This window comes from Chiloscyllium punctatum, chromosome 20 (assembly GCF_047496795.1).
Source record: "Chiloscyllium punctatum isolate Juve2018m chromosome 20, sChiPun1.3, whole genome shotgun sequence".
NCBI lineage: Eukaryota > Metazoa > Chordata > Chondrichthyes > Orectolobiformes > Hemiscylliidae > Chiloscyllium > Chiloscyllium punctatum.
In genome coordinates, this window is record NC_092758.1 from 18,885,834 (window position 1) to 18,909,233 (window position 23,400).

General features: G+C 41.1%; 2 protein-coding genes across 2 annotated transcripts in view; one reads left to right on the top strand and one right to left on the bottom strand.

Annotated features, from left to right (window-relative positions):
• The window catches only part of LOC140491949 (platelet-derived growth factor receptor-like protein), a 29,267-nt gene extending 22,617 nt beyond the window's left edge, over positions 1–6,650 (top strand). The window contains exons 5-6 of the mRNA XM_072590451.1: positions 874–1,013; positions 2,252–6,650. Of these exons, the coding sequence (XP_072446552.1) occupies positions 874–1,013; positions 2,252–2,461 (350 nt within the window). The 3' untranslated portion in view covers positions 2,462–6,650. The remainder of the gene's footprint in view (positions 1–873; positions 1,014–2,251) is intronic.
• The window catches only part of ccdc69 (coiled-coil domain containing 69), a 61,544-nt gene continuing 44,776 nt past the window's right edge, over positions 6,633–23,400 (bottom strand). Inside the window, exons 6-9 of the mRNA XM_072590452.1 lie at positions 23,097–23,198; positions 17,505–17,624; positions 17,296–17,393; positions 6,633–7,523 (exon numbers count right to left, since the gene is read on the bottom strand). Coding sequence (XP_072446553.1) covers positions 7,340–7,523; positions 17,296–17,393; positions 17,505–17,624; positions 23,097–23,198 — 504 coding nt within the window. The 3' untranslated portion in view covers positions 6,633–7,339. The remainder of the gene's footprint in view (positions 7,524–17,295; positions 17,394–17,504; positions 17,625–23,096; positions 23,199–23,400) is intronic.

Sequence of the window (23,400 nt, forward strand, 5' to 3'; positions counted from 1 at the left end):
AACAAGAGGGCATAGGTTTAGGGTGAGAGGGGAAAGATACAAAAGGGACCTAAGGGGCAAATTTTTCACGCAGAGGGTGGTGCGTGTGTGGAATGGGCTGCCAGAGGAAGTGGTGGAGGCTAGTACAATTGCAACATTTAAAAGGCATCCGGATGGGTATATGAATAGGAAGGGTTTAGAGGGAAATGGGCTGGGTGCTGGCAGGTGGGACTAGATTGGGCTGTGATAACTAGATGGCATGGACAAGTTGGACTGAAGGGTCTGTTTCCGTGCTGAACATTTCTATTAGTGTCTGACTCTAAGAGACTGAAAAGTGCATACGTAAAAAAACAAGTGATGTTAGCTGTTGTTGCTGAGCAGCTATAGGAAATTGTCATCTCAAATTATTTCACCCTACTTTAAGAACTGTAGTGGTAGTGACGCTCTCCTAAAGATTTCTTATACAGCCTTGAGAAAAAGGTAAAAAGAAAGATTTGAATTTATATCGTGCCTTTCATGACTACAGGTAAATGTAGGAATTCAGGATGTCCCAAAGTGCTTTATTGTCAATTAATTATTTCTTGAAGTCTAGTTTCCAGTCGTAATGCATGAAGCGCAAAGTCCAATCTGAAACCGAGACTGAAAAACTTCAGCAAGATATTCCTACATCTACAGAATTGTATCCAGTTTACCCAGTGTGACTTTTGGCATTTAGCCAAGCCTTTTTTCCCAAGACCAACTCTCCATTAAATTGAGCCAATTTCAATAACATGTAGGTTTTACCTTATTATCAATGAGGTTTGACCTTCATGGTAGAGACGAGGGTGCTTCATAAACATGTACGAAAAGTGAAGAAAGTGAAATGAAAGTAAACTTTGCACTTTTCTCTCTCAGACCCATCTGCCCCTCCATTGGCTAAAATCAAAGCCTCGTCAAACTCTGTATCTGTGGGTGAAAACTTTAATTTGACTTGTACAGCTCTTGGAGAAATTGACATAGAGGTGGACTTCACCTGGGAGTTCCCTGGTGAGCAGGTAAGTTGAATCTATTCTTTGAAAATTTGATGCTGGTATGCTGATGTGAATGATAGGATATCTCCAGAGTGTTCGCTGGCAGTGTTGTATTGCTGGACAGTAGTCTTCAGTTAGGTGCTAAGAAGGAAACTTGATTGCTGGGGTGTGTCGGGGCAACTAAAACACCAAGGGTCTGTGGGAGAGACCTAGGCAGAGGAAGAGATGGACACATTCAGCCATTGGTATAGGTACATTAGGATGGAAATTGAGTCAGCTGTGGGGGTGGGGGTCGCTCTACAGAGTTGGATGCAATGATCAGCAAAGTAAAAGAAAAGCATACAATCTGACATCTGAAACACGAATCGAGTCCTTAGTATTTTCAAACATAAAGACTGATGCTAACTTAAGATGCCCAGAACTAAAATTGGGCTCCCATGCTGGCTTGTTAATATATAGACCAATCATCAGTCCTAGAAGAGGCTGCCATCAGAAAGTTGAGTTTGTTGGAAATAGGAGCCAGCAGTGCTTCTCCTAAGGAGGAGAAAGTGAGGACTGCAGATGCTGGAGATCAGAGCTGAAAATGTGTCGCTGGAAAAGCGCAGCAGGTCAGGCAGCATCCAAGGAACAGGAGAATCGATGTTTCGGGCATGAGCGAAGGGCTTATACCTGAAACGTCGATTCTCCTGCTCCTTGGATGCTGCCTGACCTGCTGCGCTTTTCCAGCAACACATTTTCAGTCCTTCTCTTAACCCTATTTGAAAGAAATCCCATCTATTGAATGAAATGCTTTGGGATATCTCTGTCCATAGTTTTTCTCGTCATGAATATTATCATTCTGTAGCATTTAGAGTCATATTTTCCAAGACCAGCAGCTGGCTACCCAGAACTGCTGTGAATGTTAGGCTTTCCATGGATTGAGAACCCAACCTGAGAAAACTCATTGACTTCCATTACTGCTTTTCTGAGTTACAATTAGGCCTTCTGATTGGTACAAAGGACAGAAAATATACTTCTTCATACTAATACCGATGCGTGCTGTGACTTGTACTTGCCTACAAAATCCTTGGTGCCTCCAGAGACTAGGAAGAACAGCTATCTATTGGAAGAAATGTCAAGTGTATCTTTCAAGGCAGAAGATTTACAAACATGGCTCTTATTCATGCTGAGAGAACACCCTTTTATTGATTTTGTTTTTCCTTGTTGTTTTATTATTCTGCCTACTGTTATTCTCTTCTTTATTTCCTTTACCATTTAACCAGTTGGGAAGGCCAGCCTACACCAGGGAAAGCCAAGAGTCCGTGTACGTGGATGGGCAGTTACGTCAGTTGTCTCAAAGTGTTCTCCTGGTGGATGAGGGACGTCCTGTTGACAATGGGCTTTACAAGTGTGTTGCTCAGAACTTGCAGGGAAAGACCACTGTGTCCACTCATGTAAAAGTGCTTCCGCGTACAAGTCCTGGCCAAACGTGAGCACAGGAGCAAGGCCAAATGTTTCCTCAAGTTACAGAGGAAACTCTGAAAAACAGAGAAACTAATAGCAACATAGTATTTTAAATAATTGCCATCAATGCTAACTATACAGTTGTCATCTTTTCTTTCTGATTTAGAAAATGTTATTTAAAATTTGTTTTATATTTCATTATGCACATAAATTGGCTGCTGTGCTTCTTACCTTACCCCGGTGTCTATAATTCAAATTGTGAAACATTTGAGATGCCCTGGCATCATGAAAAGTTCTAGTGTAAATGGAAGCCTCCCTTTTAAGCTTCTTAACGAAACAGTAACACTCTTGAAGTACATTTCTCAATTTATCCAATCAAATACGAGCATGAATCCAACTTAGAACTATATCCTCAGCATTGTACTTTAAACAAGATGCAGAGATGTTGTGGGCATGGGGCAAAAGTGGGAACAGCAATGATCATGTTGAATGTCAGAGCAGGCTCAAAGGGCCAAATGACCTATTCCTGTTCCTAATTTTTATGTTTCTATGTCACATCATCATGTTTGTACAAAGGATATAGTTTGTGTGCTGTATAAAATGAGTGGCAACAGAGGGAGCCAAGAGATTAAGTTCTGTATACATGGCAAAGTTTGCTTTATGAATTGAGCATTGTGAGTTGATGGATCGAGCTGCTGCCAACAGCAGAGGGAGCTGGTTATTTTGAGTTTGATTTGGAGATGGTGGTGTTGGACTGGGGTGTACAAAGTTAAAAATCACACAACACCGGTTTATCGTCCAACAGGTTTAATTGGAAGCACTAGCTTTTGGAGGTGACAACCACCTGATGAAGGAGCGGCACTGCGAAAGCTAGTGTTTCCAATTAAACCTGCTGGACTATAATCTGGTGTTGTGTGGTTATTTTGAGCATCATCTTGCATCTGCCAGATAACAAAAGCTATGGGTGTGTTACTGTTTTAGAGGGCTGGATAATAAAACTTGAGCACTACATTTTGACAGGACTGCAGAATTACACAAACTGAGTTGCATGTCACTACATTTAGAAACAACACAACGGGGAGCTGTTTGCTCTCAGTCTTATATTTGAGAGACACAAAAAATGCTCAAATAGGAGAAAAATCAGACAGGATGAACCCGACAGAAACTGGAAAGTACTTTTACACCCTCGATCAAAACATACTTACGATCCAGTTTGTAATGTATTTTGATTCTCATGAACTGCAAATACTCATATATTAATCAAAATGCTGGAACTTCATCAAATGTATTTCTTTTTGCTGTTTATGTGGCTACTCCACTGAATAGATTGATACGAGTGACAATATACAATCCCTAGATATATTTTCACATTAACACTAGATTGTAGCTCTTGATGAATAACATTCATAAAAAGCTTCCACTCTGCTGTGAAAATTAAAGGAGATGAGAGACAGAATTGAAATTGTTTCCACAATTAGCAACAGGACTATGTAATAGCTGTGGAATTAAATAAGAATCCTGAACACATTAGAATAATAATCCTGTTAACAATGCTGGGGAAAGAGTGCTGTTTGCAGCCTAAAACTCACATCTGGAAACCTCATGGGCTGGGATTTTGTTTTCTTAATTACAGTGACAAACCTTAATGTCTATCTGAATCAATGCATTAGAATTCAGTCAATGTGTTTCATCAGAAGGAAGGTACATCAGATAAGCCAGCTCTGGTGACCACACTCATGCTTAGGTTTGGTTGGAATATATGGCCTTTCACGCACGATTGAGAAATGTTTGACATGCACTCTGATTGGTATATTTCTGAATACAGAGGATAATTAGAACTTTTTGTTTGAAACCACAACAATTGCCCTTATTATTTCTGATACTGAAATTGAATCAATAGAGAGAGTCCCATGATTCATAACATAGAAGATCAGGTCATTTCATCCATCAACTCCCTTCCAGCATTCAATTAGATCATGGCTGCTGTGTATCTTAATTCCATCTACTCATCTCAGAAACATAGGAACTGTTATATCAAAAAGATGAAAGTGCATTTGGTCTGCTGTCCTTAACACTGATAATTAGTAAATAGCAAATGTTTTCCATCCACAGAGGAATTTTTTTCTAAAACTGCAGATTAGTTAAAAGTGTAACATGGTACGTTTAGATGCACGCTCATTTTTATTACTTTATTTCATACCTAACCAGTATTAATAGAACATAGAACAATACAGCCCAGAACAAGCCCTTCCGCCCTTGATGTTGCGCCGACCTTTGAACTAATCTAAGCCCATCTCCCTACACTATCCCATCATCATCATCCATATGCTTATCCAAGGACTGTTTAAATGCCCCTAATATGGCTGAGTTAACTACATTGGCAGGTAGGGCATTCCATGCCCTTACCACTCTGAGTAAAGAACCTACCTCTGACATCTGTCTTAAATCTATCACCCCTCAATTTGCAGCTGTGCCACTCGTACAAGGCGACATCATCATCCTAGGAAAAAGACTCTCATTGTGCACCCTATCTAATCCTTCGATCATCTTGTATGTCTTTATTAAATCCCCTCGTAGCCTTCTTCTCTCCAATGAGAACAGACCCACGTCTCTCAAACTTTCCTCATAAGAATTTAGTATAGAATTTCTGGTCTCAAGAGTTATGAAATCTAAACTTTCAGCTTAAAAAGCCTGAGCAAATGAGACACATTACATTAGAAAAAAAACACTTCTTTATTTGTATGCTGTTATGAAAATTCAGATCAATTAAAAGTCTCATCTTTTACATATACCCAATATGATTGCACCATTTGTGTTAGGTGGGATATAAAATATACAGTGAATACATTTCCTTTTTGATAATCAGCTAAGTCAGTCCAAACATCCTTCAATAACTACATTATTTGTAATGAGTGACATTAAACCCTAATATTTCTAGCTATGTGTAAAAGCAGGGAGATCTGGTGGTGCTGTGGTAGTGTTCCTGCCTTTGAGCTAGAAACTCTGGCATCCCACTCCAGGACTTAATGGCCAAGGAAGATGCATTTTTAATGTGCCTAAAGAAGTTGAGTATCAATTTGTAAAATCTTACTACATTTGCCTATGGCAGATGGCAAGGCTGGGAAAGATTCGTAGTCATCTATGTTATGGAAAATAATTGGAGCCTCTACTGTGACCATTCATAGCTCTGGATTACAATGAAATATCTTGCCACAGCAACTTGGATGCCTTGTTTGTTTGAAGCCAATTGGCTCAATTAGTTAGAAAGCTGGTGGGGATTAGATTGATGCCAATAGCATGAGGTTTGATCCTTATTGGAGATGGGAGATTTCAGGAATTGCCTCCTTGCCATCTTCATGGAGGAAGTTCAGGCACTGTGGGTCAGACCTGCCTTTGTTTAGAGAACTGAAAAAAAGCAGTCAGGTATTTTTAAATGCTGCATAAACCTAAAGGAAATACAAGTGCAGAAGCCAGAACAATCATTCAATTTTATCTTTGAAACTTTTGCCATTCCATTATTTTAAATACACATTGGTGGCTTCAGAATCTAATGCAAAATTCTAATTATTCATTAAAGTCTATAAAGTGCTATTATTTTCTGTATTTATTAGTATTGCATATTCTTACTTATTCCAGGTCTGCACTTCTTTCGGATTATCTGGCTTTCCTAATATTCTGCAGTTCACTTATCTGACTGACTGGTATTTTTGAGTACTGTGTGTGTACTACAATTGTCTGTGAACTATTTGCACTACCCTGAGTTTATTGTAGAGCTCTTTGATTATCACCACGCTACTTAGCATCATCACTTTCATTGGAAACATATGGAGGTTATAGGCTGTTGGCAGTTTCAATGGGGTGAGGAAGCTGACTTCCAAAGTTCTTTTCTAACAAGGACTGTGGACTGTCCTCTGCAATAGTGTACATAGGCATTATCAAGCACCAACAGTATTACTGAAGACACAAACAATTCTTTATGGAAAACCTGAGGAATCCAGAAGATACTTTGCAGGAGTAATCGGAAATCTTTTAAAACTTCTGAACGATCTGATCTAACTGCTCATTCTAAATACAACTGTAATGTTACAAAGCGCTTATAATCATGTTTTGAGATGCAAGTAGACATTATCATTTACAGCTAATGTATTAAGCTTTGTACTTATTTTGTACTTTCTAAACCATGAGTTATATGCAAATAAAAACTGAGATTAATTCCTATTTGTATTTGTGCATAATGCCAGCTTTCACTTTGTAATATTTAAGAATTTCACATGGCTATCATACTTCTTACCTCATGAATAATTAGAATTTTTTCTTCTATTAAAGGTGACTGCATGTTGATGAACTGTGTGACTAGTATCATGATCTACATGGCCCACTATCAATTGTAGGGATTAACTGCTAGGATTAACATTTTTATTTTTAACATAAAAATAAGATAATTTTTGCTTTTTTTAAAATGGAAGAGTGAATAAGTGTCAAGGAAGACTAATTTCACTAAGCATGCAGCTCAAATTGGTGCCATTTTGATAAAACAAAGAACACTTTGAAATATCTGAAATTGTGAAGGAAAATAAACAAACAGCAAATACCCTTTAATAAAGTGTCTCAGAGCTAAACATAGTTGCATAAATGTGCAGGATGGACCATATAAATCAAAGTTTAATTCTCCTCTCATCCAAGTCCATCATCAGTTCAACTCATAATTCCTTTGGAGATTGGTAACATTGCAGTGATGTGGCCTTTTAAAAATTCAGCTGATGGCTCTCAGCAGTTCAGGGCTGAAATTCACTAAGACAATCAAAATCAAGCATGTTGAGGTAGATGTTTCCAACTTGTCTCAGAGGAGGACAATATCAAGATTGTTGAGTTTTTTTGTCAAATTCCTTTTCTTCTGATATTTACTGTCACCTTAAGGATAAGTCTAATGACTCAGAGTGAAGTGGTTTCCATGAAGTTTCTACAGTAGGTAACACATTTCCATTTTGCAGTTTCCACACCAGTTCGTCTTTCTCCTGACAAAGTCGTTCTTTGGCCATAGCTTCTTTCTCCAAAGTCTGTTGCAGGTCCTCGTGTTCTTTGGATAATTGTCTGTGGTAAAATGACAGACAACATGTTTAGCATTTTAAAATATAGAATGCAAACATTTAATGTGCCCGTACTTCACTTTCCATATGCACAGCTTAGTTTCTCCTTATCCTTCCTGAAAAGTTTCACCAGTGTTGGTAGTCATCCAGAACTTCAAAAACAAATCTTTATACTTGGTCCTGAACATTGATAATCTTTCATTAGTCACTCTAGAATGGAAAGATTCACAAATATGTCCCATTCTATCCTTGTTGACGTCTACACATTAATGGAACCAATTTAAATTCACTCAAAGACCCTTCACTAACATTAGGCTCATTATTCATAAGACATAGGAGAAGAAGTAGGCTATTCAGCCAACTGAGCCTATGCCATCAGTCAGTGCGATCATGCCTAATCTGGTAATCCTTAACTCCATTTCCTGGCTTTTACCATAACCCTTGATTCTCTTACTGATTAAACATCTCTCTATCTCAGTCTTGAATGTATACAATGATCCAGCCTCTACAATGACCCCTGCCTCTGTCGTAAAGAATTCCACAGATACATACCCTCAAAGAAATTCTTCCTCATCTCCATTTTAGTGGGCTATCCCCAATTCTGACATTATGCTCTCTGGTCCTAGACTATCCCACAACCGGGAATCTATCTCTCAATATCTACTCTATTAAAGGCCCCCTAATAACCTCATATGTTTCAATGAGGTCTCCTCTCATTATTCTAAACTCCAAGCAACTTCCCTCCCTCATTGCAGAAATACCTTTATAGCTGGGCTCAACGGAGTGAGCCTTCCTCTGGACTGCTTCCAATGCCAGTACATCTTTCCTGAGATACTGTTTGCAGTACTCCAGATGTGGTCGAATTAGAACCTTGCGTAGTTTTAGGAAGACTCCCCTATTTTTGCACTTTGCCACTGGAGTCGCCAAATGTCCATCAAAAGAGAAAAGTTCTTTTCCCCTGGGGATGCTGAAATGGGCACTGATGCCCATCCTGAAACAGTGATCAGTTAATCTTATCACTGCCTTCCTAACAGCAATGTTCTAATTCCAACCATTCCTCCATCATCACTGAACATCAACCCATCATCGCAGAACCAGGTCCCTTATGTGCAGTGAGCTCACAACAAAATTCCCACCAGTCAGAATAAATCTATCAGTGTCTAAAAGCCTGATTGAGAAATCAAGGATGCATCTTCACCACAAGAAGTGGTCGGATAGTGATAGCCAGAGATAATTCATAGAATTACACTGAAGTCTAAAAGACCCTAAAACAAGCCATTCAGTCCAAAAGATCAATGCTAGCCTTTTTGTTTCCCTTTTCCTATTTGTTTCAACTAAAGTTATTAACATAGCCTCCTATTACAAATCATGTACAGATCTAGCTTCCTGTTAAAGGCATCTATGTTAACCACCTCAATTACTACTACATGGTAATGAGCTCCGTATTCTCACCACTCATTAAATACAGGAATTTGTCTATGTTTTTGTGCTGTCTTTATAATTTTTAGCACTGAACTTCCCACAAGTGTAAATATCTTCTCCACATTTACCAAACAAATCCGCTCATGATTTTAAAGACTGCTATTAGGTCACCTCCTCATCTCAGAGAGAAAAGAATCTGTTCAATCATTCCGAATAGCTCTATGTGTCATTTTTGGTATTAGATCACTTACAGTGTGGAAACAGGCCCTTCAGCCCAACAAGTCCACACGGACCCACAACCCACCCAGACCCATTCCCCTACATTTTACCCCTTCACCTAACACTAACGGCAATTTAGCAAGGCCAATTCACCTAACCTGCACGTTTTTGGACTGTGGGAGGAAACCGGAGCACCCGGAGGAAACCCAATCAGACGCGGGGAGAATGTGCAAACTCCACACAGTCAGTTGCCTGAGGCGGGAATTGAACCCGGGACTCTGGCACTGTGAGGCAGCAGTGCTAACCACTGTGCCACCGTGCCGCCCATTTTAATTGCACAATCCTAGCAACAGATCTCTAAACTTTCCTTTGCTCTTTCATGGGATATGAACATCACCAGGGAGACAATTAGTTAATGCGCATCCCAAATTGCCCTTGAGAAGACCTCTACATGAACCATTGTAATTCATGGGGTATTGGTACTTCCAAAATGCTATTTCAAAGGGAGTTTTAGGTCTTTCACCCAGTGACGGTGAATGAACGATATAGTTCCAAGGTATCCGATATAGCTCCAATGAACGATATCCAGAATAATGTATCACTTAGTGGGGAAGTGCAGTAAGTGGTGATCCCATGGTGGTAGAGGTTGCGAATTTGGAACATATTTACATAAAAGACTTGGCAAATTGCTGCATTGCATCTTGTTGATAGTGAATACCATAGCTACTAAGCATCAGCGGTGAAGGGATTGAGTGCTTAAGATGCCCGGTGGGATGGCCATTTAGTGTGCAATTGCTTTGGGTGATGTTGAGCTTCTGGACTGTTGCTGGAGTTGCACTTATCCAGGCAAGTGAAGACTGTTCCATTATCAACCTGATTGTGACATGCAGGTGGTACACAGGTTTTGGGCAGTCAGGAAGTGATCCACTCCCAGCAGAATTCCCAGACTCTGACCAACTCTTGTAATCACACAGTGTTTATTTGACTGGTCAAACTTTGTGTCTGGTCAATCGTAATCTCCAGAATGTTGATTGTTCCAATTCAGCGATGGCAATATTCTTGTCAAGAGGAAGAAGGATGCTTATGTGAGGATGATGCATGAAGGCTCAGTTAGGAGGCTTGAGAGTTATAAGTTAGCCAGAAAAGATCTAGAGAGAGGTCTAAGATGAACCAGGAGGGATATGAGAAGTTGTTGGCGGATAGGATCAAGGAAAACCCTAAGGGCTTCTATCGGTATATCAGGAATAAAAGAATGATAGAGTAAGATTAGTGCCAATCAAAGATAGTAGTGGGAAGTTGTGTGTGGAATCTGAGGACATAGGAGAAGTGCTTAATGAATACTTTTAGTCAGTATTCACATTGGAAAAGGGCAATATTAATGAGATACAGGCTACAGGATTAGATGGGATTATGGTTGACAACAAGGTGGTTTTAGTAATTTTGGAAGATCTGAAAATAGATAAGACCCCTGGGCCGGATGGGATTTATCCTCAGATTCTCTGGGAAGCCAGTGAGGAGATTGCAGAGCTTTTGGCTTTGATCTTTATGTCATTATTGTTGACAGGAGTAGTGCCAGAAGACTGGAGGATAGCAAATGTTGTTCCCTTGTTTAAGAAGGGGAGTCGGGACACCCTGGTAATTATAGGCCAGTGAGCCTTACTTCGGTTGTGGGTAAGGTGTTGGAAAAGGTTATAAGAGATAGGATTTATAATCATGTGGAAATAAATAATTTGATTTGGGATAGTCAACATGATTTTGTGAAGAGTAGATCGTGCCTCACTAACTTTATTGAGTTCTTTGAGAAGGTGACAAAACAGGTGGATGAAGATAAAGTGGTTGATGTGGTATGTATGGATTTCAGTAAGGCGTTTTATAAGCTTCAACACAGTAGGCTATTGCACAAAATACAGAGGCATGGGATTGAGGGTGATTTAGTGGTTTGGGTCAAAAATTGGCTAGCTGAAAGAAGACAGAGGGTGGTTGTTGATGGGAACTGTTCATCCTGGAGCTCAGTTACCAGTGGTGTGCTGCAAGGATGTGTTTTGGGGCCACTGCTGTTGGTCATCTTTATAAATGATATGGATGTGGGCGTAGAAGGATGGGCTAGTAAATTTGCGGATGACACTAAGGTCAGTAGAGTTGTGAATCGTGATGAAGGATGTTGTCCGTTACAGAGGGATATAGATAGGATACAGAGCTGGGCTGAGAAGTGGCAAATATAGTTTATTGCGGAAAAGTGTGAGGTGGTTCACTTTGGAAGAAGTAACAGGAATGCAGAGTACTGGGCTAATGGTAAAATTCTTGGCAGTATAGATGAACAGTGAGATCTCAGTGTCCAGGTGCATAAATCCCTGAAAGTTACCACCCAGGTTGATAGGGTTATTAAGAAGTCATATGGTGTGTTGGCATTTATTGGTAGGGGGATTGAGTTTCGGAGTCATGAAGTCATGCTATAGCTGTACAAAACACTAGTAAGGTTGCACCTGGTGTATTGCGTACAGTTCAGGTCACCGCATTACAGAAAGAACGTGGAACCTGTTGGATTATAGCCTGGTGATGTGTAATTTTGAACATTGTCCACCCCAGTCCAACACCGGCTCATCCAAATCATGCTTTAACAATAACTTTTCTATCATAAGGTGGGGATGTTCATTGATGACTGTATAACGTTCAGTGCCATTCAAGATTTCTGAAGTATACCATGCTGCAAGAACTGACAATATTTTGGCTTTGACCTATAAGTGACAAGTAACATTCATGCTGGTATGGAAGAAAGGTCTTATGAGGAAAGGCTGAGAGAACTGAGGTTGTTTTCATTGGAAAGAAGAAAGTTGAGAAGTGACTTAATCGAGACTTATAAGATAATCAGAGGGTTAGATATGGTGGACAGTAACAGCCTTTTTCCTCGGATGGTGAAGACTACCACAAGGGGACATAGCTTTAAATTGAGGGGTGATAGATTTAGGGCAGATATCAAGGGTAGTTTCTTTACTCAGAGAGTAGTAGGGGCATGGAATGGCCTGCCTGCAACAGTAGTAGACTCGCTGAACTTAAGGGCATTTATATGGGCATTGGGCATACATGGGCATAATAACGGAACTGTATGGGTTAGAAGGGCATCAGATTAATTTCACAGGTCAGTGCTGTTCTATGTTCTATGAATGTCAGTGGATGATGATTTGATTCTGACATGCAGAAGGTAATTTTTCAACACTTTTGTTACATGAATGTTACTTGTCACTTATAGGTCAAAGCCAAAATATTGTCAGTTCTTGCAGCATGGTATACTTCAGAAATCTTGAATGGCACTGAACGTTATACAGTCATCAATGAACATCCCCACCTTATGATAGAAAAGTTATTGTTAAAGCATGATTTGGATGAGCCGGTGTTGGACTGGGGTGGACAATGTTCAAAATTACACATCACCAGGCTATAATCCAACAGGTGTATTTGGAAGCACTAGGTTTCAGAATGCTGCTCCTTCATCAGGTTGGACTATAACCTGGTGTTGTGTGATTTTTAACATTGTGAAAGCAGCTGAAGATGCATGGGCTTAGGGCTGTACCACGAGGAACTCTTGCAGCAAAGTCCAATATAAGTAGTCTCTAAAAAACCATGAGCATCATCCACTGAATCATCTCCCCACCCCCGAACAATGTTCAGTTGTAATGGGGTTTTTTGGTGATATGCTGCCTTGATGTAAAGGCAGTGATTTTGACCTTACCTCTAATTCAGTTTACAAAGTAGGCCTGGAAGAGCCCGAAATGTGTATTAGCGAGCAATTTACCGCTGAATAAAAGCTGCTAGATCATACTTTTAACGACACTTTGCATTGCTTTGCTGATGATTGAGAGTAGATTGATGAAATGGATAAGCTGTTAGTTTTTAGGACATAACTGGGTTTTCCATTGTTAGAACATAGAACAATACAACAAAGGAGCAGGTTCCTCAGCCCACCATATCTGCGTGAACCCTGGTGCTATTCTAAACCAACCCCAACTGCCTCCACATGATCCGTATCCCTCCATTCACTGCCTGTTCAGGTGTCTGTCTAAATGCCTCTTAAACATTGCTATTATGTCTGCTCCTACCACCTCCCTTGGCAGCAAATTCCAGGCACCGACCACCTGTGTAATAAACTTACTGCACACATCTTTTTTAAACTTCTCCCCACTCACCTTAAACCTATGCCCTTTAGCATTTGACCATTCCACCCTGGGAAAAAGACTCCAACTATTCATCCTATACATGCCTATGATATACCAACGACATAGGTAGGAAGAGGGGTGAGGAGGTCATTCAGGAGCTCAGAGAGTTAGGCTGGAAGCTAAAAGCTAGGACGGACAGAGTCGTCATTTCTGGGTTGTTGCCGGTGACACGTGACAGTGACTAAAGGAATAGGGAGAGAGTGCAGTTGAACACGTGGCTGCAAGGATGGTGTAGGAGGGAGGGCTTCAGATATTTGGGCAATTGGACTGCATTCTGGGGAAGGTGTGACCTGTACAAGCGGGACGGGTTGCACCTGAACCAGAAGGGCACCAATATCCTGGGAGGTAGGTTTGCTAGCACTCTTCAGGGGGGTTTAAACTAATTTGGCAGGGGGATGGGATCCGGACTTGTAGTCCAGCAAGTAGGTTAGCTGTTTTTCAGGATGTCCAAGAATGTAGGGAGGCTGTGGAGAACGTAGCACTGACAGGGAATACTTGTGGACACAGAGATGGGTTCAAGTGTGTATACTTCAACGCAAGAAGTATCAGAAATAAGGTGGGTGAACTTAAGGCGTGGATTGATACTTGGGACTACGATGTTGTGGCCATCACGGAAACGTGGATAGAAGAGGGACAGGAATGGTTGTTGGAGGTTCCTGGTTACAGATGTTTCAGTAAGATTAGGGAGGTTGGTAAAAAAGGAAGGGGTTGGCGTTGCGAATTAGAAATGGTATAACAGCTGCAGAAAGGCAGTTCGAGGGGGATTGCCTTTGGAGGTAGCATGGGCTGAAGTCAGAAATAGGAAAGGTGCAGTCACCTTGTTGGGTGTTTATTATAGGCCCCCCAATAGCAGCAGAGATGTGGAGAAACAGATTGGGAAACAGATTTTGGAAAGGTGCAGAAGCCACAGGGTAGTAGTCATGGGCGATTTCAACTTCCCAAATATTGATTGGAAGCTCTTTAGATCAAGTAGATTGGACGGGGCAGTGTTTGTACAGTGTGTTCAGGAAGCTTTTCTAACTCAGTATATAGAATGTCCGACCAGAGGGGAGGCCATATTGGATTTGGTACTTGGTAACGAACCGGGACAAGTGATGGGCTTGTTAGTGAGTGAGCATTTTGGTGATGGTGACCACAATTCTGTGACTTTCACCTTGGTTATGGAGAGAGATAAGTGTGTGCAACAGGGTAGGTTTTACAATTGGGGGAAGGGTAAATACAATGCTGTAAGACAAGATCTGAGGAGCATAAGTTGGGAGCATAGGCTGTCAGGGAAGGATGTCGTTGAAATGTGGAACTTTTTCAAGGAACAGATACGACGTGTCCTTGATATGTATGTACCTGTCGGGCAGAAAAGAGATGGTCGTGTGAGGGAACCTTGGTTGACGAGGGAGGTTGAATGTCTTGTAAAGAGGAAGAAGGATGCTTACATAAGGTTGAGGAAACAAGGTTCAGACAGAGCTTTGGAGGGATACAGGATAGCCAGGAGGGAGCTGAAGAAAGGGATTAGGAGAGCTAAGAGAAGCCATGAAAAATCTTTGGCGGGTAGGATCAAGGATAACCCCAAGGCCTTTTATGCGTATGTGAGAAACATGAGAATGACGAGAACGAGGGTAGGTCCGATCAAGGACAGTAGTGGGAGACTGTGTATTGAGTCGGAAGAGATAGAAGAGGTCTTGAATGAGTACTTTTCTTCAGTATTTACAAATGAGAGGGACTGTATTGTTGAAGAAGAGAGTATGAAACAGACTGGTAAGCTAGAGGAGATACTTGTTAGGAAGGAAGATGTGTTAGGCATTTTGAAAAACTTGAGGATAGATAAGTCCCCCGGGCCTGAAGGGATATATCCTAGGATTATGTGGGAAGCAAGAGAGGAAATTGCAGAGCCGTTGGCAATGATCTTTCGTCTTCACTGTCAACGGGGGTGGTACCAAGGGACTGGAGAGTGACGAACGTTGTGCCCCTGTTCAAAAAAGAGAATAGGGATAACCCCGGGAGTTACAGGCCAGTTAGTCTTACTTTGGTGGTAGGCAAAGTAATGGAAAGGGTACTGAGGGATAGGATTTATGAGTATCTGGAAAGACACTGCTTGATTAGGGACAGCCAGCACGGATTTGTGAGGGGGGTCTTGCCTTACAAGTCTTATTGAATTCTTTGAGGAGGTGACCAAGCATGTGGATGAGGGTAGAGCAGTGGATGTAGTGTACATGGATTTTAGTAAGGCATTTGATAAGGTTCCCCATGGTGGGCTTATGCGGAAAGTCAGGAGGCATGGGATGATGGGAAATTTGGCCAGTTGGATAGAGAACTGGCTAACCGGTCGAAGTCAGAGAGTGGTGGTAGATGGTAAATATTCAGCCTGGAGCCCAGTTACAAGTGGAGTTCCGTAGGGATCAGTTCTGGGTCGTCTGCTGTTTGTAATGTTTATTAATGACTTGGAAGAGGGAGTTGAAGGGTGGGTCAGTAAATTTGCAGACGATACGAAGATTGGTGGAGTTGTGGATAGTGAGGAGGGCTGTTGTCGGCTGCGAAGGGACTTAGATATGATGCAGAGCTGGGCTGAGGAGTGGCAGGTGGAGTTCAACCCTGTCAAGTGTGAGGTTGTCCATTTTGGAAGGTCAAATAAGAATGCGGAATACAGGGTTAACAGTAGGGTTCTTAGTAAGGTGGAGGAGCAGAGGGATCTTGGGGTCTATGTTCATAGATCTTTGAAAGTTGCCACTCAGGTGGATAGAGCTTGTAAGAAGGCCTATGGTGTATTGGCGTTCATTAGCAGAGGGATTGAATTCAAGAGTCATGAGGTGATGTTGCAGCTGTACAGGACTTTGGTTAGGCCACATTTGGAGTACTGTGTGCAATTCTGGTCGCCTCATTTTAGGAAAGATGTGGAAGCTTTGGAGAGGGTGCAGAGGGAGATTTACCAGGATGTTGCCCGGAATGGAGAATAGGTCGTACGAGGATAGGTTGAGAGTGTTAGGCCTTTTCTCATTGGAACGGTGAAGGATGAGGCGTGACTTGATAGAGGTTTATAAGATGATCGGGAATAGATAGAGTAGACAGTCAGAGACTTTTTCCCACAACAGAGTGTTACAAGGGGACATAAATTTAAGGTGAAGGGTGGAAGGTATAGGAGGGATGTCGGGGTAGGTTCTTTACCCAGAGAGTAGTGAGGGCATGGAATGCGCTGCCTGTGGGAGTGGCAGAGTCAGAATCATTGGTGACCTTTAAGCAACAATTGGATAGGTACATGGAAAGGTGCTTAAGCTAGGACAAATGTTCGGCACAACATCGTGGGCCGAAGGGCCTGTTCTGTGCTGTATTGTTCTGTGTTCTATGTTCTATACTTCTATCAGGTCATCTCTCAGCCTCCAATACCTTAGCAAAAACTATCCAAGTTTGTCCAACCTCTCCTTACAGCTAATAGACTCCAATCCTGGCAACATCCTGGTAAATCTTATTTGCACCCTCTCCATTGCGTCTACATCCTTCCTATAGTATGGTGACCAGAACTGCGCATAATATTCCAAATGTACTTTATTTAAGTTTTATACATCTGCAACATGACTTGACAACATTTATACTGTGCCCTGACCAGTGAAAACAAATATGCCATATGCCTTCTTTCCCACTTTATCCACTTGTGTTGCCACTTTCAGAGTCATGGACTTGCACCCCAAGATCCCTCTGTATATCAATGCTACTAAGGAGCCTGCCATTTACTGTATAGATAGATACCAGTGTTGCAGCTGTTTCCTTATCTCCAAGCAAAATTAATCGTGAATTCAAACATATTCTTTACCATCGCAAATTTATCAATATCCTGAGAAAGGTCAACCTATCAAGATAGCTATTTCCAGGTATTATCTGAGAATTCACATGCCATCTGCAACAGGTACACTTACACATTTGAATTTAATGAAATACCTTGCAAACTCCTGTTGGTTTGACAGACGAACTTTCAAGTCCTCATTTTCTTGTTGAAGGATTTTAACTTTCTCCTCAAGTATGTTATTTATTTCAATCTAAATGAACAATCAAGGGAAATAAAAATCTTATTGTTAGTCACAAATCAAGAAAATAACATTTCTCACCACAAATTTTCATTGTCTACACTGTCAAACTACTGAATGTACCAGATTTTTCATCTGTAACACTTCCTTATCCAACTGATGGATTCTTTCATTCTTCATTTCCACCACAAACCGTAAACTCTCCAGTTCCTGCTCCCAGAATAAGTTCGGTGGGTGTGAGTCCTGCAGTTTAAAAGAACAGAGTTTTAAAGAGTTAAGTGGTTATTTTGAGATGAAAATTGAACAAATAGACAAGTTTTACTATTTTAATCTATTTGGAGAAAATTGCAAAGTGGATTATATCTTGTTTTTAAAGGTGGCTCACCACCATCTCAAGTGTGATGAGGGATGGGCAACAGACGCTGGCCCAGCCAATGACGCTCACATCCCATTAATAAACACACAGAATGTAAAATCTAAAATGACTTTAACTGCTCATATCAATGTCTATGTTTTCCTGTGGTTATAGCATTGAACCTGTGATGATTTCAGTCTGTATGTGACAATGAGGTAACTCATTGAGACTTTTATAAACTTATTTACAAAGCTGTGCTTTCTTTGAGCAGGACACTCCTCAGAGTTCATGGGAATCACAAACATACTTATGGATTTGCAGCAGTGATAGGAGTAGAGTGATAAAGGAATTGCTATCTTACAACAGAACAAATCTATCTGGCTCAGCTTCTATTGCTCTGATTGTCTCATGACACAATGGTCATGATAATGAAATAATCACAGCTATAAAATTCTATCAAATCGTCCACAACAAACCCAGACATGAGTAACACAAACCTCTGGTACTGGACAGATTTCTGGACTACAGTCACCTGTTTCTCTCAAGCAAGCTACATTTAGAACATGCCATGTCTAAAAATCACCGATGTACTGTATCTGAGGGAAAATCAATCAACTTTGATTTGTTTTCAAATCCAAGACTGAGGTCATGGTTTACCAGGCAACAATGATCTCCTCACTCCTCCTGTTGAGTCATCCAACATGGAAACAGACATTTCGGATCAACTAGTCCACGTTGACCATGTTCCCAAACTAAACTAGATCCACTTGCCTGCACTTGGCCCATATCCCTCCCTTTCCTATTTGTGAATGTATCCAAATGTCTTTTAAACATAGATGCAATTACAGTTACAATCATTTCCTCTGGCAGTTCATTCCACATAAGAACCACTCTGTTTAAAAAAGTTGCCCCTCATGTCCTTTTTAAACCATTCTCCTCTCACCTTAAACGTATGCTCCTAGTTTATGAACTCTCCCAACTGAGGACAAAGACCCATTTGATTCACCTTACGTAAGCCCCTCATGGCTTTATAAAACTCAGTAAGCTCACCCCTCAACTTCCTATGTTCCAGTGAAGAGTCACAATCTTCCCAATGTAGTCTTAGAACTCAAACCCTCCATTCCCAGCAACATCCTGGTAAATCTTTTCTGAACCCTCTCCAATTTAATAATATCCTTACTATAACAGAGTGACCAAAACTATACACAGTATTCCAGAAGAGGCCTCACTAACGTCCTGTACAACTTCAACGTGGCCTCTCAATTCCTATGTTCTATGGAAACTTGGACAATCTATTTCCCAGCCAAAATGGCCAGCATCAAGGCACTAATCACTCAAAGTAACACCAATGGGTGGGGCACACCATTCATATACATAACACCAAACTTCCAAAGCAACTGGTCTATATAGAACTATGTTCCCAGGAAAATAGAGGGAATGCTATAGGGGATGGCCTCAGGAGATCAAACATAACCACCAACTCAAGGGAGAACATGGCTTGTGACCAATCAAAAAGAAGGAGGCTAATTCAGGAACGCACTGAACACAGTCAGGAGATTTCAGTGGGAATGTTCTGAGTTGAAGCCCAGGCATTGAAATGAATGTAGAAATTTTCAATCAACCTATCGATCCAACTCATCAAGCACCACCTGCCCTGAATGCATCAGAAAATGTAGACCATGCATTGAACTTAATAGCCATGTAAGAACCTATCAAAACTGAGTGGAAGCAAGTCATCCTTGATCTTGACAGACTACCTTAGAAGAAGACTAGTTATATTCACTCTCTTCTTGGGAAACCGGTTCCCATTTGAATTAAAATAAAAACAAAACTACAGATGCTGAAAATCTGAATTCAAACTCATTTTCATTTTAAATTCCCCAGTGCATTCTCCACGTCAACAGTTTCATGAAACAGATTTCATTTGCCACAATTAGCATACAATATGAATGCTGGTTTCCCTTTGTATTAATAATTTGTCTGTCCTGATGAACACCAGATTAAAAATTTCGAAACCATCTGACATTTTTCAGCAATACTCAAATTATAATACTACCAAACATTATATTACAATGTAAATGCAAAATACCGTAATCTAAAATGAACACAGAGAATGCTGGAGACACTCAACAGGACTGTGGAGAGAGAAACGGAGTGCAAAGACTTTTCTTCAGTACACCATGACTGTGAAGTGCAGCACAATAAACTTGTTGATCCCAGGAGGAATAGTAAAGTTAAAGACAACATTGTCTTAACTTCTCAAACTCTCCCCTTCCCTGAGGTGTAGTGACTCTCACCTTAAATCATTACCAGGTCTTCACACTCTCTAATGCAAAGGAAAGTACAACATTTTAAATCAATGCAAGGGGCCTAACGGGAAAGGCATATGAACTCAGGGCATGGTTAGGAACATGGGACTGGGATATCATAGCAATTACACAAACATGGCTCAGGGATGGGCAGGACTGACAGCTGAATGTTCCAGGATACAAATGCTACAGGAAGGATAGAAAGGGAGGCAAGAGAGGAGGAGGAGTGGCATTTTTGATAAGGGATAGTATTACAGCTGTGCTGAGGGAGGATATTCCCGGAAATACACCCAAGGAAGTTATTTGGGTGGAACTGAGAAATAAGAAAGGGATGATCACCTTATTGGGATTGTATTATAGACCCCCCAATATTCAGAGGGAAATTGAGAAACAAACTTGTAAGGAGATCTCAGCTATCTGTAAGAATAATAGGGTAGCTACTGTAGGGGATTTTAACTTTCCAAACATCAACTGGGACTGCCATAGTGTTAAAGGTTCAGATGGAGAGGAATTTCTTAAGTGCGTACAAGACAATTTCCTGATTCAGTATGTGGATGTACCTACTAGAGAAGGTGCAAAACTTGACCTACTCTTGGGAAATAAGGCAGGGCAGGTGACTGAGATGTCAGTGGGGGAGCACTTTGGGGCCAGTGACCATAATTCTATTCGTTTTAAAATAGTGACGGAAAAGGAAAGACCAGATCTAAAAACTGAAGTTCTAAATTGGAGAAAAGCCGATTTTGATGGTATTAGGCAAGAAGTTTCAAAAGCTGATTGGAGGCAGATGTTCGCAGGTAAAGGGACAGCTGGAAAATGGGAAGCCTTCTGAAATGAGATAAAAAGAATCCAGAGAAAGTATATTCCTGTCAGGGTGAAAGGGAAGGCTGGTAGGTATAGGGAATGCTGGATGACTAAAGAAATTGAGGGTTTGGTTAAGAAAAAGAAGGAAGCATATGTCAGGTATAGACAGGATAGATCCTTAAAAGAGTATAAAGAAAGTAGAAGTATACTTAAGAGGGAAATCAGGAGGGCAAAACAGGGACATGAGATAACTTTGGCAAATAGAATTAAGGAGAATCCAAAGGGTTTTTACAAATATATTAAGGACAAAAGGGTAACTAGGGAGAGAATAGGGCCCCTCAAAGATCAGCAAGGTGGCCTTTGTGTGGAGCCACAGAAAATGGGGGAGATACTGAATGAATATTTTGTATCAATATTTAGTGTGGAAAAGGATATGGAAGATATAGACTGTAGGGAAATCGATGGTGACGTCTTGCAAAATGTCCAGATTACAGAGGAGGAAGTGCTGGATGCCTTGAAACGGGTAAAGGTGGATAAATCTCCAGGACCTGATCTGGTGTACCCAAGAACTCTGTGGGAAGCTAGAGAAGTGATTGCTGGGCCTCTTGCTGAGATATTTGTATCATCGATAGTCACAGGTGAGGTGCCGGAAGGTGGGAGGTTGGCAAACGTGGTGCCACTGTTTAAGAAGGGCGGTAAAGAGAAGCCAGGGAACTATAGACAGGTCAGCCTGACCTCGGTGGTGGGCAAGTTGTTGGAGGGACAGGATGTACATGTATTTGGAAAGGCAAGGACAGATTAGGGATAGTCAACATGGCTTTGTGCGTGGGAAATCATGTCTCACAAACTTGATTAAGTTTTTTGAAAAAGCAACAAAGAAGATTGATGAGGGCAGAGCAGTAGATGTGATTTATGTGGACTTCAGTAAGGCGTTCGACAAGGTTCCCCATGGGAGACTGATTAGCAAGGTTAGATCTTATGAAATACAGGGAGAACTAGCCATTTGGATATAGAACTGGCTCAAACGTAGGATACAGAGGGTGGTGGTGGAGGGTTGTTTTTCAGACTGGAGGCCTGTGACTAGTGGAGTGTCACAAGGATTGGTGTTGGGCCCTCTACTTTTTATCATTTACATAATTGATTTGGATGTGAGCATAAGAGGTACAGTTAGTAAGCTTGCAGATGACACCTAAATTGGAGGTGTAGTGGACAGTGAAGAGGGTTACCTCAGATTACAACAGGATCTGGACCAGATGGGCCAATGGACTGAGAAGTGGCAGATGGAGTTTAATTCAGATAAATGTGAGGTGCTGCATTTTGGGAAAGCAAATCTTAGCAAGACTTATACACTTAATGGTAAGGTCCTAAGGAGTGTTGCTGAACAAAGAGACCTTGGAGTGCAGGTTCATAGCTCCTTGAAAGTAGAGTTGCAGGTAGATAGCATACTGAAGGCGGCGTTTGGTGTGCTTTCCTTTATTGGTCAGAGTACTAAGTATAGGAGTTGGGAGGTCTTGTTGTGGCTATACAGGACATTAGTTAGGCCACTGTTGGAATATTGCGTGCAATTCTGATCTCCTTTCTATCGGAAAGATATTGTGAAACTTGAAAGGGTTCAGAAAAGATTTACAAGGATGTTGCCAGGGTTGGAGGATTTGAGCTATAGGGAGAGGCTGAACACGCTGGGGCTGCTTTCCGTGGAGAGTCGGAGGCTGAGGGGTGACCTTATAGAGTTTTACAAAATTATCAGGGGCATAGATAGGATAAATAGACAAAGTTTTTTCCCTGGGGTCGGGGAGTCCAGAACTCGGGGGCATAGGTTTAGGGTGAAAGGGGAAAGATATAAAAGAGACCTAAGGGGCAACATTTTCACGCAGAGGGTGGTATGTGTATGGAATGAGCTGCCAGAGGATGTGGTGGAGGCTGGTACAATTGCAACTTTTAAGAGGCATTTGGGTGGGTATATGAATAGGGAGGGTTTGGAGGGATATGGGCTGGGTGCTGGCAGGTGGGATTGATTGGGTTGGGATATCTGGTCGGCATGTATGGGTTGGACTGGAGGGTCTGTTTTCATGCTGTACATCTCTATGACTCTATGACTATGGTAATCCCAGCCAGCGCAGGAATTGAACCCATGGTACTGGCGACACACTCCATTGCAAACCATCCAGTCAATTGAGCTAACCAACCACCATGGTGAAGTGCTAGGTCTGGTCAGATTTGTTTAATTCACATGGTTAAAATTTTAAATACCTGACTGTCTTTACTGAGATCTCTTCTTAATATTGCATCTTCAATCTTCTTTGTCTTCTTTTGAAATGTGTTGACTTGGGCAGTAAGGTCTTCAATTCTTTCCTTCAGTGGAAAATCAGAATAGTGAACTGGATTACAATCATTGCATTACTGAGACTAAATAATTAGTATTAAAATGTTTAAGGTATTCAAACTAAAACAAATTGAATATTTTGTTTTTTTTTTCAGATTTTAAAGTAAATCAGAAGTATTTTCTTATCTGACTGTTGGCTTTTACTCTCCCATTAGGAAGCACCTTAAGCCC